Source organism: Cnephaeus nilssonii (genome assembly GCF_951640355.1).
Source record: "Cnephaeus nilssonii genome assembly, chromosome: 19".
Lineage (NCBI taxonomy): Eukaryota > Metazoa > Chordata > Mammalia > Chiroptera > Vespertilionidae > Cnephaeus > Cnephaeus nilssonii.
Genome location: NC_137090.1, coordinates 41870697 through 41890232, shown reverse-complemented (window position 1 = coordinate 41890232; position 19536 = coordinate 41870697). Strand labels below are relative to the sequence as shown.

The window sequence follows — 19536 nt, the reverse complement described above, 5'->3', positions numbered from 1 at the left end:
ACTTATCCATCCTGAGGAGGGGAAATTCACTCAGAACGTGCGACTGCTAGGGGGCAAACCAATCATCCAACTAAACCCTGTGTCATGACAACATCTGTGCTATGCTAATAGAAACCTAAACAAACCTAGGAGACGAAAAGATAAGGAAGGTTCTTTACCAAGGGAAGATGATGCAAGCTCAAAAAGGCATGATGCAAGGACTCATGCCTTGGACCCTCCTACTCAAGATTGCTGCCTATGCAAAAGATAAGTTTAGGTGGTGGCATCAGTTGAGACGGCATTTACATTTTACTTGTCCTTTCATGCTAATGAAAACAAGAAAAGATACTGGAAAAATAGACAAAAATCCCCCTTCCCCCCGCGGTGAAACTACGTGTCGAGTGTGGCTCGACAAACGAGCTGCTACTGATGCTAACCGTGTCAAGTCACACCGACATCCGAGTGCAAAAGGTTAATACAGTTCCTCATGTTGTGGTGACCCCCAACCATAAAATTATTTTCGTTGCTACTTCATAACCGTAATTTTGCTACTGTTAATGAATCATAATGTAAATATCTGTGTTTTCTGATGGTCTTAGGCGACCCTGCTAGCGGTTCTCAACCGGTGGGTCGCGACCCACCGGTTGAGAGCCGCTGCTGTAGAGCCTAAGACCACTGAGCTGAGGCCCCTGCTCAGTGCAAAGGGCAAGGGCGGGGAGACTATACCCAGAAACCCACCCAAACTACCCATGATCTTCCCTCAAAAGCTGGCACCCTCCCCAAAGCCAAAAGGTGGAAACAAGCCAACTGCACACAGATGAACGGATAAGCAAGACGTGGTACATCCACTCAGTGGGGTATTACTCAGTCTTAGAAAGGAAGGAAATTCTGACACGAGAAAACACGGATGGACCGTGAGGACATTATCCTAAGAGAGATAAGCCAGCCATAAAAAGGCAAATTCCACTTATACCCAGAGCGATCAGATTCATAGAGACAGAGAGTGGCGTGGTGGTGGCCGGGGGCTGGGGAGGAGGATGGGGAGTCATGTTGAATGGGTACAGCATCTCAGTTTCCCGAGGTGAGAGTTCTGGAGATGGATTGCACAGTGTGTATTTCACTACAACTTAAAAAAATGGAAAGCCCTCCTAACCTCTACGCCCCGGGGAGGACTGTGATGGAGCATGCCCAGCCCTGTGCGTTCTCACGAGGCCCCTCAGGCCACTGCGCTCACGTGGATGCCACTCATGGAAGCCTGTGAGCAGCCAGGTGGCAGGGCTGGGAAGGGTGGGTACCACGACCAGGAGGGGAGGAGGGGCCACTGTTCACCCTGACACTGCACACCTCACTCGGCCACAGACAGGGCCCGGAGGCAGCAGGCACTGGCCCCCCTCCCCGTCTGCCTGGCCCTGGCCTTCTCCCTTACCACCCTGGGCAGCAGGCACTGGTGCGAGGGGACCCGGAGGGTGGCAAAGCCGCTGTGCCAGGACCACGCAGGAGGGCGGGCTGCATTCATTTCAGCAGGGTAGGGCGACGGCAGGAGGGACAATGAGAGCTGGGCTGTGCAGTACATTTGGGAGATGGAGGATGACGACAAGTTCACAGAGCACAGGCTGCACACGGGGCTCTGGCAGTCCTGCGAGGAGGGCCTCGGCTGCACAGGTGAGTGTGCCCACAGGTGAGTGTGCCCACAGGTGAGCGTGCCCACAGGTGAGCGTGCCCACAGGCTACAGGGGTGGGCGCAGGGCAGCGTTCACCAGCAGGAGCTCTGCACAGGCTGCCTGGGTTCGAATCCCAGCTTCGCTGCCAACTGCCTGTATGTCTCCTTCAGCAGTCCCTTCACCTCTCTGAGCCTCAGTTTCCCATCTATGGAATAGAAACAATAGCAGCATAACGATTACTAGTATATGGCCAGATTCACACAAAGCACTTGCAACAGTGCCTGACACAGTGTCAGTATTTATTAAACACTAGAGGCCTGGTGCACGGATTCGTGCACCAGTGGGGTCCCTCGGCCTGGCCTGCGGGGATCTCCGACATCCCCCAAGGGGTCCCAGATGGCAAGAGGGCACAGGTCAGGCTGAGGGACCCCACTGGTGCACAATCAGGGTGGGGAGAGACTGCGGGAGGGCTCCAGGGTGTGTCCGGCCCATCTTGCCCAGTCCTGATTACCCAGATCCCAGCAGCAAGCTGACCTACTGGTTGGAGCGTCTTCCCCCTGGTGGTCAGTGCATGTCATAGCGACTGGTCGAATGGTCGGACACTTAGCATATTAGGTTTTTGTTATATAGGATAGGATTAGCTTTCAGCATTTGCTAGTGTCGCCCAATCCCCGGAGAATAAAAGTGACCTCGTTGGACTCTAACCTGCGTCCCTGCACTGTTAGGGGCCTAGGAATGGAGGTTCTCTTAGGAAACAGACCTTTCCCACCATCCCCCGGGAGCAAACCCCGCTGCAGAGCACCTGCCAGAAGCACAGCCCCTGACAAGTCGGACCTTCAGCTCTGGATACCCTTGAAATACCCAGCAAAGGAAATATCACTTCTCAGCTCACAAGTGAGGAAACTGAGGCTCAGGGTTTTACGTCCTATGGCTGACAAGCCCATTCCTTCCCCACCCTATGACTCAGCCCGGTTCCTCAGCATCTTTTGAAACTTCTGTGGGTTTGACAGGTTGGTGATGAAGGAAGAGGGGAGGGGAGGATGGATATTTGGAGCACGTATTTCAGGAAAGAGTGTTTCTACCTCAAAGAACCGAGGGGGCAGGAGTTGGACTCCTCGGTGATGGGCAGCCTGGCTGCACGCCAGCCTGTGCCCGTGCCCATGCCCAGGGCCAGGATGCTCTCTCCTTCCCGCTGGAAAAGCACCCCTCGAGGTGGGAAGGAGAGGATCCTCCCTAACGGTTTCTCTCTTGACCTCCAGTCATTAGGGTAGGCTCTTGCACACCTTCACTCTCCCTGCAGCCTCACTGCCTGGCCACGTCCCGTCCTCATAGCGTTATTTCATGGCCCTCAGATCTTTTCTGTCCGGGGTTGTCTGCATTTCTGATAAGCCTCCCCATGCCCCAGGGCCCATCAAAGGCCTCTGGAACAAACTCACTAAAAACCATGTCCCTGTCAGCCACAGGGCCAGGAGAATGAGGCGATGCAAAGGTGCGTGAGCCACCGTGGCGAGACTGAGATAAAACTGGAACAAGGGACAGAGCGATAAGGCTACAGAAGGACCCACTGTGCTGTGGGAATGGAAGGAGGAAGAGCTGTTTTCAGCCCGGGGCCAGGGAGGCTCTCAGGAACGAGGTGGCCGCTGTGCAGGCCTCCAAGCAGGACCGACTGTACTGGATGGAGACGGGGCTCGCAGATACGCCAGGCAGGCAGTGGAGCGGGCGAAGGTCTGCGGCCGGGGTTTGTATGCAAACACAAAGCCGGGGAGAGGAGGAGCTTCTGATGAAGGACCTAACTCACATTCCCTCCGGTCACCGAGAGCTTCTCCTCCTCCCTGCAGCAGAGGTCATGGTCACTCCAGGACAGGGAAGTGAACGGGACCACATCCCCAAGGATGGAGAAGCCGACTGGAGAAAATGAGGAGCGTCACCATTTGTAATGTCAGCGAGGCCAGGCCATGGCAGAACCTGAACTGGAGAACATGTTAGGCGCAGTGGTCGGCAAACTCATTAGTCAACAGAGCCAAATATCAACAGTACAACGATTGAAATGTCTTTTGAGAGCCAAATTTTTTAAACTTAAACTTCTTCTAACGCCACTTCTTCAAAATAGACTCGCCCAGGCCATGGTATTTTGTGGAAGAGCCACACTCAAGGGGCCAAAGAGCCGCATGTGGCTCGCGAGCCACAGTTTGCCGACCACAGCATTGGGGAATTAGGCGGATGGGTGCTGCTTCCCGTGACCTGGGAGAAGAGACTTCTCCTGGGCGGGGCTTCAGGAACCTCGCCTCTTAGGCAACAGCAAAGCTGCGAGACTCAGGCCTGACCAGACACAGCTGCCAGCCGTCCCACCTGCATAGGGCACGAGCCTCGTCTACACTAACACCGTGAGGGGGGTGATACCTGCCCCGGGCTTCCTGAGGAAACAGCTGGGACCCAGGAGCGGGGAGGGTGCTTTCTCGACTTCAAATGGGGCCGAAAGCCCAGCTAGGGTCTGAGTCGGGATCTGCCAGGCTCTGTCTCCAGCGACAGGAGTTCCCCGGGTGCTTTTGTCACCCTGGACTGCTCACCACACCCCCCACCTCCTCACGGATCACACACGAAAGGCTTTCGTATGTTGTCAGGGACACACGCTGAAGTCCAGGGAGGGTTGGTGTTCTCAGCGATTCACGGACAAGGCCAGGTGCCGTAGAAATAATGTGTGGACCCCTTTCTGATTTAAGTGCATCTCATATCCTTGATGTCAAGCCAGAAAGAGACTTTAATAAGCACTTTGCTGAGTTTCCTCAAAGATTACTCCCCAGAGATGCCTGACGAGATACTCTTGTAAAATTAAATAAAAAGAGTTTCAATGGTCAAACAAATTGGAAAAATGTCGCCTATCACACTTGCTTCTTGGGAATTCTCAGTGCACATTAGTTCATTAAAATGTCTGAGCCCTAGCAGGTTTGGCTCAGTGGATTAGAGAATCAGCCTGCGGCTGAAGGGTCCTGGGTTCAATTCCACTTAAAGGCACATGCCCGGGTTGTGGGCTCGATGCCCAGTAGGGGGGTGCAGGAGGCAGCCAATCAATGATTCTCTCTCATCATTGATGTTTCTATCTCTCTTTTCCTCTCTGAAATCAATAAAAATATATTTAAAAAATAAAATATCTGAGAAGCCCCACAATAAAGAAGCCTGTTACTGTTACGCACCCCAGTACTTCCCACATCAGCTGACCGTAGGAAACCTGTCCTTGTAAAATATGGGTTAATGTTCTGCGAGCCGTGTTCAGTGGGGTGCTCTTTGGAAAAGGCTGAGAACAACAGACTCATGTTTCTGACTGCGAAGCTAGAGGTAGAAGCGCCCCCACTGAAGACCGTACATCCCGATACTGAGAGGGGAGACGTGGAACTCAAACTCCTTAACTCTGAGCCCAGACTTGCCTGTCCCCCAAAATACCCAAAACTTAACTGAAGGGCAATTGATTGCCTTATGACGATCAACAAACAAGTTTGTATCCAGCAATCTAAAAAGCCTCTATCACATTTTTACTTGTTTCCTAATACATAGTCACCCAGGAAAACCAGGATCTAATTACTGTCATCATCTTATTAAGAAGGAATAAAGGAGGCCATCTTCTCCAGAATGCCTTTCCCCCAGAAAAAATATCACCACCTCATGTGCTACTGGATACCCCTACAGCAAAATATTTGCAATTAAATTGTTTCCACATACTGACTAAAATAATAGCAAACATATGGGAGAGTAAACATAAGGTGCACATCAGAGGATGCGCATAAATGCTCACAGTGGCCCCGGCCGGTGTGGCTCAGTCGGTTGAGCATCATCCCATGCACGTGAAAGATCGCAGGTTCATGCCCCGTTTCGGACGCATCCCCGGTAGGGGGCAAGCAGGAGGCAGATCGGTGTTTCACTCCCATGTAGATGTTTCTCTCTCTCTCTCCCGTCTCGTCTTCCCTCCCTCCCTCTTCCTTCCTCTCTAAAAATCAACAACAACAAAAAAAGTGTTTTTAAAATGCTTACAGGAGGTGGTAACAAAAGGGAATGAAACGGGGCTGGCAGGGAATGCCAATGACCTTGAAATCTCACCCTCAGGTCAAGGGGGACCGCCTCTTGCTCCGCTGAGCCTATGTCCATGCGGCTTGTGAGCTCGGTGTCGTAGATCCTCTGGCTTTTAGGGGAAGACGTCTGGATTTCCAGGTGGAATTCTTGTGTGATTTCTCCCGAGTGCCGGGAGACTTGGAGGTGAGTATGAAGGGGCCTGAATGGTGCTTCAGAGAGAGAGGTCAGCAGGAGTAGGGGAGCCAGGGAGAGCTGGCCGTAAGGACCCCAGCTGAGCAGGAAGGTCCTGTCTCCCAGGAAGGGGCTCGCTGGATACGTTTCCTAGGCATCATCTTGGACCCTGAAAGCTGTCCCTTCCTGGGAGCCTTCACCTGAGTGCGACTTCAGGACCACCTCCGCACAAGTCACCTCCAAGGGCCCTGCACTTCCTCCCCGATGCCTGACCCCATCAAAGGCACCTCCCACTCCGCCCTCTGAAAGGAACAGGTCCCTTAGACAAAACGTCCTGTCCCTTAGGCAATGAATCAGCTGATGAAGTGCATTGATTTCCAATTCTATGCTGCTCTGCTAAACTCAAAAAGTTTAAGGACAGGGGGGCCTGGGCACCCCATAAACGGTGGGGGAACAAGCAAAGGAGGCAGGACAGAGGCCACCTCCGGGGACTTGGCCACCTCGTCCGGGCTGGCTGGCTGCACCGCGTGGCTGGCCAAGCACTGCCGAGCTATGTAGCACCCGCCACTCTGGCTTCATGGGATTTGTGAAGGTTTTTCTTTCAATCCTGCTGGCCTTGTTCAAAAGGAACACCACTTCTGAGGATTGCTGGGCATTAAGGGGTCATGATGTCTGGTGGTTTTCGCCCAGGCTAACCTCACCCTCCTAAGCTATTGCGAATTCTCTTCATCTCCTCGGCAAGCCACCGCGCTCTCTCTGCCCCGCCCCCGGCCTGGCCCTGTACCTGGCCCCTGCTCTGTTCTGATAGAAAAGGCAGCCTCTTTGGAAGACAAGACAGACCCGTAGTCATCCGTGCACTGCGTGAAAAGGCAGCAGGCGGTGACAAAGAAAAGGCACTGGGTGTCCGGTGAGAAAACCCAGTTTCCATTCCTGGCGCCCTCAGACTGTTTGAGCCCGGCCATCCGATCTCCAGTACATGGACGTTGTACTTGCCTCTTCTATCAGTAATTAGACACAAAAACAAGTGTAAGGCCGTTCACAAAATACCCTCCCGTTGGAGGACTTTATTCTACCCATTTTGCAGATGAAGAAAGTGAGGCTCAGAGAGGACAAGGAAGTTCCTATGATCACTGAGTGTGGCAGAACCAGGCATAAGAGCCAGGCCGTGGGATGTAACTGCCACCTTCCATCCCCGGGGCCCTCTGTTGCTCTCACTTCCGGCCTGACTCACCGCGTTGTAAGGAGGATCGGATGAGATGCCGTGGGACAGGGGCGGCCTCAGCCCGCAGTGACCTGTGAGTGCTGAGTCTCCCGGTGCTGGGGGGCCGCTCTGGTAGCACGCAGGGACAAGGACAGTTTTTGCTGCTGTGATCATAATACCGCCACTGCTGCAAAGTCAGAGAATCACCCAGGGAAAATGTCCGATTGCATCCATCCAGAGTTAAATGAACAGCTGTGAGGCCCCTGACTCCGGCCCGCAGCCCCCGGCGGAGCACACTCCCTCCTCCGGCCATTGGTTGTGGACAGCTCCGTGACAGATGAGTTCCTGCTGAACATGTAAGTCAGAAAGCGTAGCAACCAGGCAGCCCAACCCAATGGCTGCATCATAACCCAGGCGAGTCGCGCTTCCTCCTACAGCCCAGCAGGGGGCAGTGCAGGAGTGTGAGGAATAGGGCCTGTTTGGGGAGGAGGAGCTGGCAAATCTTAGGGATGACGACCTTTAGGAGACCCCTCAGTAAAGCGAATATCGAAATAAAGCGAGTCACATGACTATTTTTGTTTTGTTTCCCAGGGCATGTAAAAGTTATGTTTACACTATGCCGCAGTCCACGCATGTCAAACTCGCGGCCCACTGGCCGCATGCCTTGTTTATTTGGCATGTTAGCCTTTGAGTTTAACATGCTTGCCGTAGTCTATTACATGTGCAATAGCATAAAGTCTTAAAAAACAATGTGCACACTTGTTAAAAACACTTGGTTGCTAAATAATGCTAAGCATCATCTGAGCCTTCAGCGAGTTGTAATCTTTTTGCTGGTGGAGGGTCTTGCCTTCAGTCTGGAAAAATCACAGTATCTGCAGAGCACAATAACACGAAGCACCGTGAAACAAAGAATGCCTGCGCTGCCCAACAGGACTCGTTTCATCCCAATAAAGCTTAAGTGAATATTAACTGTGAGAGGAGTTTTCCTATCATTATCTCAGTGAATGCGCAAAGCAAGGCCAATGTGGGGACTATTGGACCATTTTAGAGATAGGAAAGCCGTGCCTTTGAAGAGTGGATGACCTATGCCCCTTAGCTTTTGCATCTAGATCCATTTTAGCTGCTCCCAGCCCAGATGGAGCAGCTGCCTGTGTCTTGGGCATTTTCGCTTCCTGGCACCTTCCCTTCTGTTGCTGGATTGCTGTGGGTCCGTGATGTGGGGGGACAGCATTGGGCTGGGCCTCCGCAGACCTGAGTTCTAATGCTGAAACTGCCTCTGCCTGTGGAGGGAACAACCAGGCAATTTCCCAGGCTCCTCCCACTCCAATCTGTGATTCAGTTTGGGGCTGAAGTATGGGTGGGGAGAAAGTGGTACCCACCTGGGACAGGACCCCACCGGGTGATTTGCTGTGGTCTCAATCGTCCATCTGTCACTCACCCCAAATCAGAATTTGGCAAGATCCATACACCAAGTGGATATTCATGGACTGAGCGCTTTCAAAGGAACTACACAGCTAAGGCAGTAACGCACGCTTTGCCAACCAGTGTGTGCAGCACACCTCCCAGGCACACAGAATACGGCTGGTGGTGGCTTCTGCCGGGTCCCCGGTACATGCACACTCAATCCTCCCTTTCCTCTCATTCTCTAGAGAGCTTGATGGAATGCAAGGAACTGGGTCACTTAGTAACGGAGATAGTTCTGAATCTGTCCAGATTCATTTTAAAAAATCATTACTAACTTTGTTCCTTTCCCTCTAACCAGAAGCAAATTATTTGAGACTCGTGTCATGATGGATGCTGTTTGGGAAGCTGAGGAAGACTGGCCTAAGGCTGGCAGTATCAGTCCAGATGGGCTCGGTTCTGCTGCAGTAACAAATAACCCCCAAGTCCCAGTAGTTTAAACCAACAAATTTATTTGCAGCTCGTTCTATATGCGCATTTCGGTGGACAGGGGATGCCTCCTCACTGTAGCCATCAGAGAGGCGTCAGTCAGGCGGTGGGTCCCTGCTGTGCTCGGTGAGTGTAAAACATCTTTTCCCAGTCTTATCTTCAGTGAAGAGGATGCTAAAATCCAATGTCTGGGTTTTCGTAGCAAAGAGCCAGGCCATGGACTCTTGGAGGCTCCTCCCCAGGCCCTGGCATCCCCCAAGGACCGTCAAGGTCATGAGTAGGCCTCCTCGGGATGTCTCTTTTAGTTTCAACTGGGTGAATGAGATGTCTGCTAGAATGTTTATACATTCAGGTAATTCCTAAGGACTTTATTTTTTTTAAAATATATTTTATTGATTTTTTTACAGAGAGGAAGAGAGAGGGATCGAGAGTTAGAAACATCGATGAGAGAGAAACATCGATCAGCTGCCTCTTGCACACCCCCTACTGGGGATGTGCCCGCAACCAAGGTACATGCCCTTGACCGGAATCGAACCTAGGACCCTTGAGTCCGTAGTCCGACGCTCCATCCACTGAGCCAAACCGGTTTCAGCCCTAAGGACTTTAGACATTTCCATTAATATATAAATAATTGCCACCACCAGTTAAGACTAATTTCTGTTTGGACCACCGAAGTCACCCCCAAGTGGCCACTGCCCACCATACAGTTGCTAAGTTAAAACATATTTGTCATTAGAGTCCCTGAAAAAGAAAGACAAAACAATGAAACAACTAATATTTAAAATTCAAGGAAACTTTCTTGAGCAAAATACCCAATCTGTCTATACAAAGCTCCCCCCCAAACACCGGGGAAAATTGGCACAGTACCTGCAAGGCCTAGACACATCCTACTAAAACTATTAAAGGAAAAACCCCTCTGGGTCTCCAGGCACGAAGACCACGTCACTCACACAGGAAATAAAATCACATTGGCAACTGACCTCGGTCCCCACTGGTAACTGCCGTGTGAGTCCAGCGCAGTCAGAACATATGCAGATTTTTGTGTAAAATATCCTAGTTTTTAAGTGTTAGCAAACAATTCACATTAAAAATGACAGGACCCTGTAAAGTGAGGAGAGCTGTCTCAAAGGTTTTCATAGATTTAGACCTGGCTGGTGTTGCTCAATGGTTAGAACGCCAGCCACGCACAGAAGGTCGCAGATTCGATTCCCAGTCAGGGGCACGTACCTAGCTTGCAGGTTTGGTCTGCTGTCAGGGTGAGAGCAGGAGGCAACCAATTGATGTGTCCCTCTCACATCTATGTTTCTCTCTCTCTCTCTCTTTCTCTCTCTCTTCCTCTCTCTCTCTCTCTCTCTCTCTCTCTCTCTCTCTCTCTCTCTCGTCCACTCACTCTAAAAATCAATGGAAAAAATATCATCAGGTGAGGATTAACAAAAAAAAAAAATGTTATCATAGTTTTAAAGAGATTATGTTTCTAAAATGCTTGGCACAGAGTAAAATCCTCAGGAAATGAAGTCATTGCCATTCCATTCTTCCACACAGCTCAGGGGAGAGAGCCCTGAGCTACAGCTCCTAATAAACACTTCCCTGGGGGGAGCCCCAGCCGCTGCTTCTCAAGGGAAGACCAGGCCATGCCATAGACCTTTTCTCTGCCAGCAAGACTCGGCCATGCTGTCCTAGACCACAGGGTTCTCTCCGATGTGGGCCTCCGGACTACGGCTGCATTTTACAAACACATGTGCATACACTTACCTTTCATCCTGTGCAACAACTCCTGGGTTCCTTTCCTCTTTGTAAAATAACTAGTCGCCAGGGTTTGGTGAGCATGCCTGTGTTAGTTACTCACGAGCTTCTTGATTGGCAAGTCATGTTTAAATATGACTGGAGCCCAGCCAGGTGTGGCTCAGGGGTTGAGTGTCGACCCAAGAACCAAGAGGTCACTGGTTCGATTCCCGGTCAGGGCACATGCCTGGGTTGTGGGCTTGATCCCCAGTAGGAGGTGTGCAGGAGGCAGCCAATCAATGATTCTCTCTCATCATTGATGTTTCCATCTCTTTCTCCCTCTCCCTGTGGGGTGGGTTTCGGAAGGCTGCAGTCCCGGGGAGACCCACTCACCAGCTCATCCTGCTCCAAACACCCTCTAATTCCAGCATCTGTAAGTGAGATCATGCTTACTGAGGGTATCAGTCATTGACACTCTAGTTTAAATGATTTCCTCTCTGAAATCAATAAAAATATATAAAAATAAATAGACTGGAAGCTCTGAGAGGGGTCATAGGCTTGTTGGTAGGTGATTGTGTCTAAAGCCGTCAGTTTTGCCTGAGAATTCAAGCCCACGGAAACATACACAAATGTCAGGTTTTAGAGACTCTCTCTCAGCAACCACTCTGCTGGGGCTGTGAGGGATGAAAAGCGTGCACCATCGTGTCAGGAGGCACTAGGCTTCCAGACAACAGGCATAGAAACATGGCAGTGCCCAATGCCAGAGTCCCGGGGTGGGGCCAACTACAGTAACAAAACGTAACCCGTGGAGCAGAGGCTATGCTGATGCTCCCACGCCAGCTCGCTGAGCCCCTCACGCCCACCGCGGCCTGCTGCCCCAGTGCGCCCTTGAGGAAACTGGCGCAGAGAGGCCAAGTCTCCAGCTCAAGGCTGCGGTTAGTAAGGGATGGTGCAGACCCCACGCTCTTAGCCATCATCCAAATGACACATTGGCTGGGCTCTGCGATTCTCGATCTGAAACCCAGGTGCAAACTGGCAGAGCTGGGAGCTGGCTCTTCACCGGGCTGACCCCAGCAGGAAGCCCTGGATGGTAGCCCGCCTTTCCTCACGGCGCCTTTTGTTGACAGCCTCGCCTGGGGCTCTTCCGCCCTCTGCATGGCGGTGTCATGGCCATGGGCAGATACACAGCAGCCCGCCTGAACTCACGGAGAAGCAGGGGCACAGAACGGCAGCTGGCACTCTCAACACACCTTCCCGGAACCTGAGGCTTGGGAAAATGTTTGGGAAGAGGAAGCTGCTCCCAGCCTTGCGGGGCATGCCCTGGTGAGGTTCTCTGAGCACCTGCCCCCAGGCGCCCCAGGCAAGGTGGCCGCACGCTAGCCGGTGGCTGCCAGGTCTGCACGGGCAGGCGAGCCAGGCACTTACGTCCACAATGAGCGTCTGTGGGGTGGGTTTCGGAAGGCTGCAGTCCCGGGGAGACCCACTCACCAGCTCATCCTGCTCCAAACACCCTCTAATTCCAGCATCTGTAAGTGAGATCATGCTTACTGAGGGTATCAGTCATTGACACTCTAGTTTAAATGAGCATCTCCGGCTTTCCTGACCGTGAGTTTAATAAGTATAACACCGAGAGAGGGCGCACATGAGCACCAAGAGGAAGAGAAGCTGAAGGATGTAAATGTGTTGCCCACACAGGCCTGGTGACAGAGGAGTCCAGAATGTTTTCCCTTCACTGACACACACAAATGGATAGTATGTGTAACTATCCCATACTTTCTTTTTAATTTTCATCGAAAAGACATGAGCTTAAAAATAAATTTTGTGTTATTTTTAAAAAATTTTTTTCTTCTAAATTTTCTAATTTCTACCTAAAAGTAAATCAGTTTGCAAGGAAAATCAAATGATAAAAGGGGAACAGTCGAATGGAATGACACCTTATCTCAGTTAAGTGGAGCAAACGTTTGAATGTTGGTGCTTAAATTGCCAGGCACTTTTGCTTCTAAAAATAAACAATGCTAAGCGTGCAGTCTGGTTTGAGGCAGTAGGGTACTGCATGTTCCCTAATGTGCTCAGTTACAATATTGTATTAACTTATCTTATATTTTAAAGTAACATTTTACTGAGGCCACAGGTTGCTAGACACATAATCTGTGGTTGTGGGGTGTGGGGGAGGGGGGTGTGGACCACCAAATTCTAGCAATGCTAGATATGTTCAGATTCATTTCAAAGTGTATTTGTGCTTAGTGAACACATCATTTCAGGGGACCTGAATGTTTCAAATAAAATCCCTCCCTCTGCTTATGCGACTGTAACATCCACACTGCCGCCCATTAAGGGAAAACCCAGTCCCTTCTTCATGCCGGGGCTCCGGTGAGTACCTGCCTAGCACATGACGGTCCCATGGAATTCTGTGTTTTGTTGAACGACGCATATTTGAAGAGGCGTCAAATGGAATTTTCCAGAATAAGCCCAGTCCAGAGAAGGCATGCTGGGTCCCGGGCCTCTCTTCACCCACAGCAGAAGGGTTTGCTGCCCTCCACAGGGCCAGTTCTGGTCTATGACTCATTGCCCCTGCGTATCTGCGTGGGTAGACCCTGTGTCACTATCACAAAACCGAGCCAGAGTCTGAGCCTAGAGAGGACACGCCCTGGAGATGTTCCCAAACACACACTCGCTCAGCTCTCTCAAACAAGAAGCCTTCCGTGGGGGATGCAGCTGAAGGTGCCATGGGAGGAGCGATGATCTGAGGCCCCGAGAGGGAAGCCGACCCCGTCGGCTGGCACAGGGGGCGCGTGGAGGAGGGAGCCGGGCTCAGGGCCACACCAGGGCAGGCGGGGGCTCAACTGAAAACCGATTCCTTGCCGCATCCTCTGAGCTCCCCAGGCTCTTTGATTAAACATGTTTAATGCTGATTTTATTCGAGTTTACCTTTGTAGAGAAAAATACACAAATCTAAGTGCAGAGCCTAATGGTTTTCCGGGAGGGTGACCGTGAAACACACCCCAGCTCAAGAGACACAACCAAGCATCGCATTTGGTCTGTCTTTGCTGTAACACAGACCCAGGCAGTTCATGTGGAAGACAGGTAAGATCATTTATTTACATATTGTCCCCCTCTTGCAGTTTGTAAATTATTTCTCCATGGCAAGAGCTGTTCTTTGAACCCCCAGCATTTAGAAAATGGTTGGTCACACACACACACACACACACACACACACACACACACACACACACACCCATATATATGCACACTGAGTGGCCAGATTATTATGACCACCCCATCAGTACTTCGTTGGGCCACCTTTTGCCTTCAATACTGCGGCGATTCTTCTTGGCATTGACTCCACGAGATGCTGAAAGGTGATGCGAGGAATCTGACACCATGCCTGATGAATAGCACGGTCCAGTTCTGTGAGATTTGGTGGTTGTGGAACCAGCTGCCTGATGGCTCTTTTAACTTCGTCCCACAAATGCTCACTTGGATTGAGATCTGGTGATTGTGGGGGCCACCTAAGCAAGGTAAAGTCTCCCTCATCTTCTTGAAACCACTCCTGCATAATACGAGCACCGTGGCATGGCGCATTGTCTTGTTGGAAGAAGCCATCTCCATTGGGATATGCCATCAACATGATAGGATGAACTTGATCAGCAACGATACTTAGGTATGTTATGCTATTTGGACGTTGTTCCACACGAATTAAAGGGCCCAAATCATGCCAGGAAAACATGCCCCAAACCATAACACTGCCCCCACCAGCTTGAAAGGTTGTACTCATGCATGTGGGGTGCATGCTTTCATGCTGTTTCCGCCAAATTCTCACTCTGCCATCTGCATGATGCAACTGGAAACGTGATTCATCAGACCACATGACTTTTTTCCAATGCTGAACTGTCCAATCCTTGTGTTCCTGTGCGAATTGGAGACGTTTTATCTTGGTAACTGCAGACAGCAAAGGTGTTTGAACAGGCCTTCGGCTTTCATATCCCATACGATGCAGTGTACAGCTAATTTGCCTACAAACGTCAGGTGGTCATAATAATCTGGCCACTCAGTGTATACCTACCTAGAAGTATGTACATGTGTGTATAGCGAGATAACCTATCTATCAAATGAGTATATGTTAAGGAAATGTGTTTCCTAATAGATCCCAAATTCCCCCCTTTGTCTCTGCCTCAGTCTGGCTCACTCCCCCTTCCTGACCCAGCACCTGTGGGAGGTGGAGTTCAGGCTAAGGAAGTCCCCACTGGAGCTAAGGAGGCGTCAGCTCTGTCAAGTAGACTTTTTTAGCATTTTGTGGGAAGTAATATGGCTTATGATCAAGAGCACGGACTCTGGTGTCAGGCTACCTGAATGTGATTCCTGGCTCCTCATCTTGACCTTGGGCAAGTCACTTGTCTCTCTACGCCTCAGTTTTCTCATGTGTAAAGTGGGAGAACAACCCTATCTGTTTGAAGGGTTGTGAGGACTGAGTGCATCAGTTTAAGTGAAGATCGGAGAACAGTGCCTGCAGCTTAGTAAGCACAACGGAAGGATTAACTGCTAGTACCTGCCACGTGCAAAGCACTGCGTTAGGGCCCTTGAGTGTACAAGGAAACATGATCGCGCCTGAGCCCTGTCAATGCGTCGGGGAAACAATGCCGAAACCACAGTGGCCGTGTCCAAGAGACAGCCAGCACCAGATGAGTGCAAAGTCACCAACCATGTTGGCCTGGAAGCCACCATCCTTAGTTAACCCTTCAGTGAATTTTATCAGGTGTCTCTTAGAAGGAGGGGGTCAACCTTCTTCCTGTTCTGGTGGAAGGAAACGCCTGTCTGGGGTCGGTTAATCCGACTATCTGCGTATTGCACCAGCAGACACGGTCGTTTCCAGAGCGGCCGTTGTTCTGCAAACAAACCCACCATCAGGAGGAACCAACTCTGGCGCTCAAGGACCTTTCCCGACTCGGGAGGCAAGGAAGGGGTGGTGTCTCCCCTTACACGGCGGGTGGCAAGCAAGGGTGGCAGCTGACTCAGCGTGGTTGGGCGAGAACAAACAAGGTGTTCAGAGATGAAGAACTGAGAAAGCAGCAGCCCCATGCCAGGAAGCCACCTACTTTTCCAGATTAGTGAATTCAGCCCTAAGCTCACTCAGGTGGCTCAGAGTCTGTTTTACGGATTGTTCTCTTGGAATTGACAGCTTAGACGCATTTCTGTCCCCTCTTGGTGCCATACCTGAGTAGTCTGGGCTGAGAAGGACTTCTCTGAAAATCAGAATAAAGTTAATAGGCCCACCTAGTGAGACTAGTCACGCTTGTTCGTGCAAACATGTTTCACTCATTCATTCAACTTTACACACGTGTACAAAAGCGCCTTTTGGGAATCATGGAGATATGGGCATGACTCCTTCAAGGAACCACCTATAGAAATAACTTCTTGTTGTGCAGCAGGAGGGAGGTTAGGGGAGATTAGAAAACAGCCAAGGCTAAAAAACATTTCCATCAATATTATTCACTCTTGTTAAGTCAGCTGCTGCATAGAAAAGACAGAAATAAGGTGAGGCATGAGGAACGAGGTGTGTTTTCAAGTTGTCCCATGAAGCAGGAGAGACGTCTTTCACACAGTGACACATGGGAGAGAAGGCAGCAATTTGAAAATAGAACTTGTGAGGTCAGGTGAGGTCATGAGGATGTCATACAGGATCCATCTGCTTCTCTTTCTCTATTTTATTTTATTTCCTCTTTTCAATTAGGAAATGTTCTAATACATATAAAATAATGTAACAGACATGCATGTACCCACCAGTCAGATTTAGCAGAAATAAAGGTTTTGTCATGGTTGCCACAGATTTTTTTAAAAAATAAAAATAAATAAATGTATGTAAGAGATACAACTGATGCCTCGCACCCCTCTCCTATGTCTTCCTCTTTGCTCTCTCCCAAGAAGTAACCACGCTCAACGCCCTCTCTGACCTCTACTAGTCACCCTGCCCTGGCCACTCCCCAGCACTGCACTGGCCTTGAGATACCACACCCACTCTGCCTCGGGATCTTTGCATTTGTTGGTCCTTTTGCCTAGAACTTCTGTCCGCTAAGTAACCTCATCACTTCCTTCAGGCATCTGTTCAAATGCCAACTTTCACCAAGGTTTTCTCCGGTCACTTCTGAGAGCAACTTATTCTCAGTTTGCCTCCTCCCACCTCCTCTTCAACCCAGATGCTGGCAGTGCAGTCAGCAGATAGCCAGCTATCAGCACCTGCAGGGGTCGCCTCCGTTAGAGATTTGACCTTGGATCTAAACCGGTAGAAAAGGCACTAGTACCTTGCATTAACACTCCATGATACCTACCTGTGCTCACTGACTCCTTTGCTTCCTGCCAAAGGGAAAAGGTGGCCCCAGTTTGCAGATGAACCTGTCTGATACACTGGCATCAGCTGGAGGTGGACTGTCCCAGCCAAAGGTGGCTCTGACACACGTGGAGAAGGAAAACCTTCTGTGCACAGAACTGTGAGCAATACCTGTTGTCCGCTGTCTTTGGAAGAAAAGGTGGCCTGAGCTTCAGCTCTACACCAACATAGAGGCAGTTGGTTAATGGGTTGGCAACTGGTCAGAGACTATGTGGGGGGGGGGGGGTGGTGACGAGGAGATCTGGGGAACAGGTGTATGGACGTTCCTCTTGCAATGACACTGAGTATGAACGTGTGTGGTCCCATGAGATGTTCTCCAGAGAGGAATCATCACACTGGGGCTCTTATTAATCAGGTGGGCAAGATGGCCATGGAGTTGCTGTTGGTTGGCCTCTCTTCCCAGCCTGCCCCATGTTTGCTTAAAGTGGCCATGGCATCAGCGACTGGAGAGGGAGCCGTCAAGGTGTGCCCTCCTGATGTGGTCCTTTATCGCTGGCAGTAGCTGTGACTCTCCATGACTACAGAGCCTGCTGGATGCCCACCCCACCCAAGCTCCACCTCTCACTGGGCTGCAATAACTTTTTCTCTATCCCTTGTCCCATTGTTGCTGGCCCCTGGGGGCCTCTCAGCCCTCGGGTGTTTCCTTAACCCTTCCATAGACCTCTAAGGGTCCTTCCATTAAAGTCTCTCTACTGAGTCGTCCAGGGTGACTTTGTTTCCTGCCTGGACACACCTGATTCCCTGGTTTTGTTCTTCTCTTGCAGGACTTGCCACCCTCTCACACACTGTACCATTATTTACTTGTGGGTTTATTGTCCAGCTCCCAACACAAGAAGTCAAAAACTACCTTTATTTCATTTACAGCTGTGTTCCTCAGACTTAGAGCACCGTCCAGCTCAGGTAGTTGTGCAACATAATGGTTGAAAAAAATAAATGAAAGAATAGAATCTTAGAATGATATGTACACACAGCTTGAATCATCTTCTGGAAACATGAAGCTGAAATCTGGGGATATTGACTAGTCTTTAGGCGCAATGCTGTCCAATGACTCACTGTTTTCAGCAGCATAGAAAGCTGCACCCCGAAGGCCTGCATGACTGTGGAAGTGGTGGCTGGTTCTCCGGGCACCTGGGCATGGGTGACCATTGTCAGCTGATCTTCTTCACCAGAGAGCCTGCCACCAACACCACAGCAGACCCAGATACCGCCTCTTCACCAAGGAGCCTGTACCTTTGTGGGCCGGTCTTCCAGTGAAGGACTTGTACAGTGTCCAATCACAGCACAGTATGACTCCTGAGCGTCTGTAGGGACCAAACCACCCTGGGCATGGAGACGTTGTAATAGTAATACTATTTTAAGCCTCCCAATGTAAGCTGCTCCCCCCCCAAAAAAACGCTCTTTGGAAGTTTCCTAATTTAAATTCATAATTTCCGTGAATTTAAAATGCCTCCATCCCTGCCTGTGGGTGTGGAGTGAAACCCCGGGACTTAACTCAAGGAATCCTTGACACTAAGACAGTGGGGTGGGCTTTACATTCACCTCTTCATTTTACTTTTTTCAGCCAATGTCTTCAGATGTGAAGGTCATCAGAGCCAACATTTCTTATTCTGTCATCCAAAAGGCCTAATGCGTTCACATTCAAATGGTGCTCATGTCACCAAGAGCCATGTGTCTGTAGCAGCACTATTTGTAATAGCCCCGTACCACAAACCAGCTGAGTGCCCACACCCAGAGGAATAAATGTAATACGTGAGGGGTCTTCATACAGTGAAATGAAAGAACTCCAACTTCACACAATATGGATGCAACTCATAAACACAATGTTCAGCAAAAACAGTAATGACTTGTAAATCTATTTAAATAAAAGAAATGTTTTAACGCACAAGTAAACCTAATAGATACTTTTAAAAGTTACGAAGCTGTTACCCTTATAGACTGGAAAGAGACGTGGTGGGGGCATGTTGTCAATGTTGTTTCTTTACTTTTTTTATTTTTTATTTTTATTGATTTCAGAGAGAAGGGAGAGAGGAGAGAGAGATAGAAACATCAATGATGACAGAGAATCATTGGTCGGCCGCCTCCTGCACACCCCACACTGGGGATCAAGCCCACAACCTGGGCATGTGCCCTTGACTGGAATCGAACCTGGGACCCTTCAGTCCTCAGGCCAACACTCTATCCACTGAGCCAAACCAGATAGGGCTGTTTCTTTACTTTTTTAAAAAATATATATTTGTATTGATTTTTAGAGAAAGAGGAAGAGAGAGGGAGAGAAACATCGATGTGAGACCACAACACCAATTGGCTGCCTCCTGCACACCCCCCACCGGGGACCTAGCCTGAAACTCAGGCATGTGCCCTGACTGGGAATTGACCGGCAACCTTTCAGTGCCTAGGAAGTGATGCCCAACCAACTGAGCCACACAGGCCAGGACCAATGCTCTGTGTCTTCATCTGGGTGCTGATTG

At 50.2% G+C, this 19536-nt stretch overlaps 1 protein-coding gene across 1 annotated transcript; it reads left to right on the top strand.

The window, feature by feature from the left end:
• Positions 1 to 1026: 1026 nt before the first annotated feature.
• On the top strand, positions 1027 to 11951 carry GSG1L2 (GSG1 like 2; the record flags this gene model as incomplete). Its single annotated transcript, XM_079798689.1, is given in 6 exon segments — positions 1027 to 1060; positions 1339 to 1479; positions 1482 to 1506; positions 1508 to 1657; positions 11814 to 11851; positions 11854 to 11951. Coding segments are annotated over 6 exon segments (486 nt in total).
• Between the last annotated feature and the right edge of the window lie 7585 nt (positions 11952 to 19536).